At 46.2% G+C, this 10,000-nt stretch overlaps 1 protein-coding gene across 1 annotated transcript in view; it reads right to left on the bottom strand.

Annotated features, from left to right (window-relative positions):
- The window catches only part of LOC147010417 (collagen alpha-3(VI) chain-like), a 43,989-nt gene that overhangs the window by 14,234 nt on the left and 19,755 nt on the right, over positions 1-10,000 (bottom strand). The window contains exons 13-15 of the mRNA XM_085860676.1: positions 6,932-6,946; positions 5,394-5,420; positions 4,018-4,032 (exon numbers count right to left, since the gene is read on the bottom strand). Of these exons, the coding sequence (XP_085716802.1) occupies positions 4,018-4,032; positions 5,394-5,420; positions 6,932-6,946 (57 nt within the window). The remainder of the gene's footprint in view (positions 1-4,017; positions 4,033-5,393; positions 5,421-6,931; positions 6,947-10,000) is intronic.

The raw sequence follows: 10,000 nt of genomic DNA, 5'->3' as shown, positions 1-10,000 counted from the left end.
ATGCCTGCAGGCGGGTATAATGGCGGCGCCACGTGCTGGAGCGAACGAGCTTGGGGGGAGTGCAAGGGCTGTCAGGCCCGCAATGGAGGTGGGTGAGGAGAAAATAATTCGGGAGACGCGTTGGGCAAGGGTAGCGACAGAGAAAGTGACGGTGACACAGAGGGAAAAACTAAATTGGGTGACTGCGACGTGTGAGACGAGACACAAGGTGACGACGAAGGAAATAGAATTAACAGAGACACGGAGGGAGACGCAGGAGATAAAAAAATAATAGTGGAGACAAGGGAGGTAATGGGTGAAGAGGTGACTGAGTTGGCAGAGACATGGGAGATAGAGGGTGAATTGGACGGGGTTAAGGACGAGCACACACACATGGAGGTTGTGGAGGATAATGGGGGCGAGCTCACGGAACGTGTTGGGACCCAGTGCAAGCAGCCAGATAGCCTCCTTCGGGAACGGAGGGAGACGCTATGCTCCCTTGAGGCGGATCACGACCAGGCGGGTCCGGTCGTGCCGAGCGAGGTTGAGGGGCGAGTGCTGTGGAAGAGTGCACGGAGAGCTTGGGGGGTATGGAGGCCCCAGAAACCCTTGGGGTGGCAAATCCCCAGTGTGGTTATGAGTGTGGTCCCGGTGTGTGTGGTGTCGAGTTGTGTGTTTACAAGTGTGGCGAAATGTGTGTTGAAATGCGCGCAAAGCATGGGTGAAAGGCGTTGTGTGAAAGGGACCGCGTGTGTGAGGAAAATGGTGTGCGAGGTTGCGAGTGAGCTGAGGTGCATGCTTCCCAGCACGCCGTGTGTGTGGATGAGGCAGCGAGTGAGTGTCACCGCGTGTGCGAGTGAACGGCCGAGTGCAAGGGAGACCGTGTGTGTGAGAGAGCGGTATGTGAGGGAGATGACGGTCGGTATGCGGGAGCACGCAGCCGCGTCTCCCGGCGTGAGCGTAATGGCTTGGTGTGTCAGCGTCGTGATACTCAGGAGTGCGTGGGTCGAATGGCGACGACGACTGCGACAAATGAGGGACAAAGGCCGAGGAGCGGCCGTAGTAGCATTGGGGACCGCGCCAGGTTTACCGAGCAGCGAGGTTCGGGCCATGCAGCGCACGAGGCCACCACGTGCGCGCTTGCGGGAGTGAAATCCGGTCCGGAAACGCCAGCGGTGAATGTTGCCGATCTCGCGGACGGACAAAGGTTCGGCTGGACGACGGATTTGGACCGGATGGGTTCTCCATACGAGCGTGTGTGTGAAGCCATGACGAGCAGAGCACATGTGTTCGTGTGGGGAGCCCCTCGAAACACGAGGCTTGTTTTCTTTTTGTAATGCGCAGGGTGATGTCATGGCTGCACATATGGTTGGAATCCAGCAGGAGGGTGAATCCCTGCTGGATGCTACCATCCAAGAGGGACGAGGTGTGTGAACAGCTGCCATGACGTCACGGAGAGTAGAGCGCAGGTTGCAAGTTGCCGCGCATGTGCTGCGCGAGGAAAAAAAAAAGCAAGCCTCGCTTCGGGTGAACAGGATTCCCTGGGCAAGAGGTGGAAGATCCCCTTGGCCTGGGCACAGGATACAACAAGTTAGGGGGAAGGGTTATCTTAGCTTGACCGGCTTCATTGGGTAGGGGTAAGTCCTCATGGGGCCCGTGGAATGGATTAGTTAGAGGGATTGTAGTTGAGATTTAGGAAGTGAAATGTAAATTGATTTGAGAACAGTGACAGACTGTGAATAGGTAGAGGGGACGCAGCTTAGCTACGTAGTGTTAAAAGGAACGTGCTGTAGTGTAAGGGACGACGTGGGAGCATGAGGTAGTTAGGGGATGTAGTGAGAAGGATGGCAGAGATCAGCGATGAGTGAGTTGAGAAGTGTGGAAGGAAAATGTACTTTGTGAGTGAGTGAGGCCAGCGGGTCTGAGTGAATGGAGTGATTGTGGAATGCATGGTGCGATGAGTGATTGGGGGGGATGAGTGATTCCCGCCCAAGGGACCCAGGGGTCAGTGTAGAGTGAGTTAGCTGGGTTACACAAATTGGAAAATGGAAGTCGTTTTGTTGTTGGTGGGGAAGTAGGCTCGAAACCCGTTTGGAGGGATGCAGGAGCCCTGTTGACGGGCTGGGAGCGTGGCTGCGAACGGTGAGTATCGCTGAGTGGGTACCCCGGGCACGTCGGCCACGGTAGGCCAAGGGCCCATGGGGGGCCAGGGATAGCGTAGTGGGCAGGGGTGCGCCCGCATGATGCGGGGGCCCGGGCGCCATTAGCAGCATGGGCAGTGTATTGGGCACGGGTACCCAGGGAAGGGGCCCGGGGCGCCAGCCTGCCATGTGAGTGTTTCAGGGGAGTCGCCAGGGAGGGCACTCCCCGGTGTTTAGGGAGCTGGTACGCTCAGAGGCAGTGTAGTGCCCAGGGGTGCCATCGTTGGGGAATTGGCAGAGGGTAGTGCCTGCCAAGGGAGCCACGCGTCCCAGCCATGAGACCGTGTGAGGGCACGGTAGGAAAATTGGGGGGATGGCCCGGAATTTGCGAGGACACCAACACAGTCGACGGGAATCTGGGTTGTTAGAACCAATAGATTAAGCGAGAGGCGCTTGTTGAAAGCCCCAGGGTAGTTCAAAAGTTAATGGTTAGGGTAGATTAGGAAGTGTACCCCTCTGCACCATCCATCCCTTCGCTCTCGTTGTGGGCCGCTGGACCCACTTTGGGTAAAGATCGCTGAACTCTGAGGAGGCCATCTTGAGGCTTGAGTTGGGCCTCGACACAGGACGCTAGCTCTCCCTTATTCCCCGCCGGGAAGGGAACGTAGGGGTTGGGAGTAGACTAGGAAGACTATAGGCTAGCCGAACAAGGACGTTAAAGGGGGTTAGGGGACGATTTCTAGTGGGGAAGTAAAGATAAAAATAAAATTAACAAAAAAATAAGTTGAGGCTAAATTGGTTTTTGACAAATTAAGGGGGTGGGTATGGACAGAGACAGGCAAAGGCGATAGGTTGGGAGGGAGACAGTAGGTAGGTCTGAGCCCGCCTTCCGAGTGGGCAACACCACCGCACTCCCTCCACCAACCTCCACCGAAAGGCAAAGGCTGGCCAACTTCATGGGCTGGCTGTGTTACTTCAAGGCCTGTGCCGGCCCACTTCATCGGCTGGCTGTTTACTGCAAGGCCTGTGCCGGTCGGATTGTCTGCCGGCTGTGTTTGCTGCAGCGGCCCTGTCATGCCATGCCTTGCCTGTTTACCTTTGCCATCCGTGCCTACTGCCCTAGTCATCATTTTGCCCTGTTCTGTTCTGCATTCCCCCATTTGACATATGCCAAACGAGAATTTGATGACATATGCCAAGTTTCAAATATTTTTTTCGTTGAGTGGTTTCAGAGAAAATGACGTCCAAATGATTTTCCTTTAATCCAATATGGCTGCCATACCATGTGACCTATGACATCAGAGTTAGCATTAAAATATTCTCCATGGGGAGTTCCTCCTATATTTAAAGTTTTGCATCGATCAGACAAGCGGTGGAGAGAAAAACATCTGATCACCACCCAAGAGTATTAGTTGCCCTAGAATCGGCCACAACTTGTGAGACCAAGCATGAGGACCTGATTCTAAATTATCTCGTAACAACATCTTTGTGGAGAGAAGTACACCTCCCTTGTCTGCCGATGTGGGCAAGTGACATTGTGTCCAACTTTGAATCAGTTCTTTTGCAACAAAATAAAAAAACTTCTTCATCTTGAGGTGTAACTTGCAATTTGAATGGAGGTTCCAACATTGTCTTTGTATGTTGGCTTCCTGTGCTTACTCATGCTTAATGTGTGTGGTGATGTGATTGATTGGCTGTTTCAAAAAAAAATTTAGTAAGATGAGCCAAAGACTTCTTTTTTTTTCTTGTAATAACTTCAGCTTTGTGCTGGTGATAGGGTTGCTCAAGTGGAAGCTCATAAGTAACTTTGCCAACATTCCTGGCAGGTATATCTCACACCTCGTCTATTGGTTTAACAATGACACCAATATGTGGATTATGTAAATGTACGACTCACCCATAGTACTTTGGCCTACACAATTCACATGTAGGAAGAGAAAGAAAGACGGGGGATTGGGGAGGGGGGTAGAATGGAGAGAGAGACATGATTAGAACAATAAGTCTTTAGGAACATAAAGACAGGAATAAACAACAATCCTCACCTTACTAAACATGAAACAAACTTTAAACAAAACAATAACAATAAAAAACTGCAACAACATGCATCATCTTCAATCCTCAATCTGCCGAAATATAATAATAAATGTCAGTTTTTGTGTCAGTCAATGTGTCAGTGTTTCTCCTCCATAACTCAAACATTATGAAACTTAGCGGTGTGAAACTTCGCCTGAGTACGAAGGGAACTCCAAGGGAGTGCATGAATGAAAACTGGATGTTTGGGTAAATTTAAACACCTACTTTGAAGATAATTATCATTAATGGCTTACCTTCATTAAAGGCTTATCCTTGCTCAGCTCAACTTCACCTCGCGGGGGTCTTTGCAACCATTTTGATTCGGCCTACTCAAACCACCTTTCCTTTAAAACATAATCTACTCTCACGGACTAATTAAAATACATAATTGAAATACGATTTTGGATTTGAGGCTCCGATCTCGTGGACTAAATAAGTGTCAAAATCTGGAGTGAGATCTGAAAATGTTAAGAAATTAGCGATTCTTATAACAAAGCATTTGAGTGTCTTTATTTAAGGAAGGCTATGCTCCGACATTCTCTGTATTTACACAAGAACACGTAAAATTGCAAAAACATTAAACTTGCACTTTCGGAACGGTATAAAAAAGTTAACTTCGTTGAGTGCAACAAAAATAATTTTAAACCAGGCAAAAGCTCTGTCATGTGAGCAGTGGGGCATGGCGACCGCAGCTCGGTTTTCTGTGGTCAATTCTTAATTCTTGTTTTCAATGTTTTTTAATACTCGGGCAACGCCGGGTAACTTTGCTATCAAAAGTATAATAGAGTAGGAACTGGAGAATTATATAAGCATCCAAGTCTGCACTCCACATTCTACAGAAACTGGAAGATCTGGCCTCTACCTGGAACTGTGTGACAAATTAAGGAAACACCTTTCGATCTTAAATCAATATGAACCTTTGTGGGTAGATGAATGATCCAGTAATATTGAGGAACAGATAAGTGTGTGTGTGTGTGTGTGTGTGTGTGTGTGTGTGTGTGTGTGTGTGTGTGTGTGTGTGTGTGTGTGTGTGTGTGTGTGTGTGTGTGTGTGTGTGTGTGTGTTTCAAGAGAGAGAAACAGACAGACAGACAGACATAATTCTTTGTTGGGAATATTATCTTGGTCGTACTTGGTGTATTACAAGTACTATTTTCAGCACAAATCACATTTGTAATGATGTGGTATCACACTCACTCACCAATCTTTGTATCTTGAGGGACAGATTCTGAAAATGATGGAAAATAACATTATTAGTTGGAAAACGAAAATAGATTCCATCAGCACAGAAACAGAGTCAATTGAAACTGTTAGACATGCTGTGTGTGTTTGAACATGTGCAGAAGTTCACATCATGCTTAACTTCCTCCATAAAACCAGTACATACATTATGAAGCGTGAACTCATTCCTCAAACCGATTCCATGGGTTCATCACATGATGATTAGATTGAGTCATGTTTCAGATCAAGTTCCGTTTTCTTAAAAAAAAAAAAAATCCAACAATACAAAACCTCATCCAGTTCTATGTTCAACCACGAACATTGAGAATTACAACAGGTCACATGCTGTTGGACATCATTATGTCGGTAAATACAAGGAGGATGTATAGTAGTGAACATCGGACACTTTGCAACATCGGGAAGCGCAATCTATTCGGGATGTCATTCAACTTAGCTACCCACTAACAATGTGGCTAACTAAGCTCCATCAAGACAAATGGATGAAATTAATAGGATATTGAATGCGGTATGCTACCAGACGTGGGGAACAAGGAGAAGGTGACTTTTCGAACATTAACCCTTCATCGCAGCAAAATAGCCTTCACCAGCAAGATGAGGAACTCTTCATTCTCCATCAAGATAGTCTCTCAGATCTACGTACCTGCAAAGGAAAAACTGAAGAGGTCCAGCTTCAGCTATGCCGATGAAAGAATGTCCTGTGGTCTTGACAAACCTCATCAGCCACTGCAGTTCATGCTCCTGAACGTGTTGCAATCGTTTGGAGAATGCAGCTCTCTCAGTTCTCTTGGACAACTGGTTCCTTCCATCGTCTTTTGACCTTCCCCTCTCCCTTATGTGGAAGCTGAAGCTATGTTAGCTATGTTGTCCTACTCTTTCCTTTTCCAGTAGGTGCTGCAATACCATGTCTTGTCACTCCCCCACCCCCTCCACCATCACTACACTTTATCAACTTCCTTTGACTTTAACCCTTCGATATAGTAACCTTTTGCTCCTTTCTTTTCATTAATCCAGCTCATTGTTGTCCAGGAAGCGCTTTTATTTGCTCTCTTGCTATTACATCTTCATAAAGAGATGAACAGGGGAACAACTCTGATTCCAGGTCTGTGTCTGTATAACACACAGAGCTTGGAAAAGAAAAAAGGTCTGTGTGTTGCACGTTTGGGGACTTGGTCAGCAACTTTCCTGAGAGTAAACAATGCTAATTTGATGGATAATTATTATGTATTGAACTATTTGAGCTTGCCTTGCACCCCACCTGCCCCCCCCCCCACCCACAAATATGCTCCACCCTCACATTGTCCTTGTGTTATCCATCAGCTGCAGTTTGATCCATTTAAGTTTAAATTTTGATATTCCACTTTTATGATCTTTACTTGCAAATAGAGGAAGGTTCTTGACTTGAGGTGCAACAAAAGCAATATGGACTGCACGGCCTTTCCCTGCATTTTTGTCAAACCAATTTATATTGCCCGTTTATCTGAGGCAGTTAGTGCTCACCTGGTGTACTGCCCTCTTCATCAACACGATGGATCAAGGGAAAGGAGGGGAAGAAGATGTGAGGAAGATATTTAGCACACAATGATGAATCCAAAAAACAACATCTTAAACAACATATCTGAAAATCAAACAAAGTTCAGGCGAGTGGTAGAAAATGTAATACATGCAAATATGTTGATGGAGACAACGACTTGAGTAGATTCATTGGAGAACAAGTAAAAAAGCAATCAGAGGTTGCAAACCCACGCCAGGACTTGTTTCGTGTGGTGTTTGTGTAGTTTTGTGTCGTGTATTTTGTGTGGTGTTTGTGTACTGGTGTGTTACATAATTAATACGATATAACTGGAAGTGCCACTTTAAAACTGCTGGCAGTGATGACCGGGTACCAAGACGTCCCGCTTTGAACCGATACTTGACACTGACCTACGATGTTTATTATTATTCCAATGAATTCAGAATGGGATTAAAATAAATTCAATTCAAATCGAATGGAAGACCAAATACTGTCGGTACATTCCTGCATTGGAGTCATCAGAAGGAACCCGAACAAGCAAAGAGCAAAGATGACGTCATCAGGAGGAACCTGTTTCAGATTCACATTTCAGATGTTACTCCTCTACCCTCAAACCCATCCAGGCATAGCGTGCAATCCAGGCAATGAACCTTATTCAGAAAAAAAAAAAAAATCAGAAAGAACCCAGATTCAAAAAATTAAAATAATTCTGGCTGCCAGACCATGAGTTGGATCAGGATGAAATTTAAAAAATAAAAAATACCCCATCACTACTACATGAGAATTGTGAGGTTTCATGTTGCTCGATGAAGCGGTTCAAGAGAAATAATTTTTTAAAAAGATTTTCACTCAATCCAATATGGCTGCCAGACCATGTGACCTGTCAATTACTTGTTTACACCCTGGTATCCCCAAGGATTGGGCAACATGTGTGTGAAGTTTCCCCTCAATCTGAACAGCCATTCTGGAGAAGAAGATTTTTTATTTGTATAGATTTTAGGGTAAATCCAATATGGCTGCCAAATCACATGACCGATGACATCATAGGTGTGAATGTTTTGTTCCTCATGGATAGGCAGACATACCTGTATCACCAATGACATCATCAATTTTTTTTCTGTGGACCAATTTATCCCAAGATGACCCTCAAAAATGTTCATACTGATCGGATGTAGCGTTCTACGTATGTAATGACGTCATAACAAAGGCACCTATGACATCATAAAAATCATGTTTATTCCCCACAAGGAGTACTTGCTACATGCCAAATTTAAATTTTTTCCATGATGCAGTTTTGAAGATACAGAGGTCCAAAGTTTTTCCTTTTTTCCAACATGGGTCCCACAACACATGACCTATGATGTCACAATCATCATTAAAACATTCCACATGAGTAGTCGCTCCTATGGTGGAAACTTCGTCTCAATCCGACAAGCGGTTGCACAGAACAACACAAGTTCTGTGTGGTCAAACGGTCCCAAATGGAATACCCTCTTCTCTGGCGAGGCTAATAAGCCATGAGGTTGTGATCACGATGAGTAATTTAACTTAGTGGATACAAACCTCCAACTATCGTCTCAGAACTTCAAAACCACATCCTGTAGAAGTCTGTGTGTTGTCCCGTCCCCTGAAGTGATGAACTTTTACCTACATCTCTCTCAGACAAAATGGACAAACTTTTAACCACTCATCCAACTCTGTCTTCCTCACATGTGGCAATTTCAGTGATCACCGTGCAAATTGGCTCGGTGTCGATACCTCTCTCACCATGGCACTTCACCAGAGGACTTTTGTGACTCCACTGGACTGACTCAACCTGTGAACTTTCCCACCCGGATTTCTCCCAATGGCAAATCCTCCCTTCTGGATTTGGTGATTACTAACTTTCCCACTAATGCCTCCTGCCATTACTCTGCTCCAATTGGTTCATCTGATTATATGATAGTGAAAGTCAATAAGTCCTCTATCGTGCAAAGTCCTTCCTTGGCACACTTGAGCTCCTGTCCATCCACACCACAAGACTTTCATCCGCAGCTCGATAGGGTACTGCTCTCCCATCTGGGCTGGCTCCCCTGCCTGACATCTTGCTCAGCTTGACGCCTTGGAAACCAAGGCCTCCAATATCATTGGAATGTCTCGCGATGCAGCTGAGTTTATTGGCCTATCACTTCGCCATTGCTGACAGGTCAGTGGTCTCTCTGTCTTCTTCTGCCTCATTTCTAAACTTGTACCCCCTACCCTCTCCATGCTATGTCCCCCCAGGCATCTTCAGGACACAGGCAGTCTGCCAGAAACACCCTCCTAGTGAAACTGTCTAAATCCAGAACCAATGCTCACCTCCACCCATTTATTCCCCTCTTTTTCATGCCTGTGGTACCACCTTACACATTCTCTTCAATATCATTGTTCCCTCCAGGTCTTCAAGACAGCTGTTCACCACTATTTCATGTCACCCCCCCCCTGCCCACCCCCCCCTCCGCATCCAAAATCATGATCTTTTCTACACCCATTAAACCATCCCCCACCTTTCACCCCTCCCAAAATTTTGCTTGTGTGTCCATATTGTCCACTCTTTGTGTTTCTCCCTTACCCCTCATCGTTACATGCAACGCTTGTTTGTCCATCTCCATTGACTATCTCCCTCCACCCTGCTGTTGGTATTTCCCCTTTCTCCTGCTGTTGTCTTTGTTATCCTGTGTCCTCATTTGTTCTGTATCATAGCTCTTCCACAAGTCTAGAGCACGGATAAAAAAATATTTTTTTTAATCTCACACTCTCCATATCGCTCTCTGAAAGGAACATCTGGCAAATTCCCCAATATATTTTCTTAACAATCTTCTTGAGGAAGTTCAGTCATTCAAACTCCTGGGTCTCACCATCAGCCATGATCTCTCTTGGGCAAACCACTTTTCTATGTTGGCCTCCAAAGCCAGCCGCCAACTGGGCATCCTCCATCATTACTTAGCACACCTGAACTCCTATTCATCGAGAAGGCCTTCGTCTGTAACTCGATGGAGTACTGCTCTCCCCTCTGGGCTGGCTCCCCTGCCTCACAT

The sequence above is a fragment of the Eptatretus burgeri genome, chromosome 16 (assembly GCF_056783735.1).
Source record: "Eptatretus burgeri isolate ZD-2024b chromosome 16, Ebu_testis_v1, whole genome shotgun sequence".
In the NCBI taxonomy this organism is placed as follows: Eukaryota; Metazoa; Chordata; class Myxini; order Myxiniformes; family Myxinidae; genus Eptatretus; species Eptatretus burgeri.
This window is presented reverse-complemented; position numbering and strand designations above follow the sequence as displayed.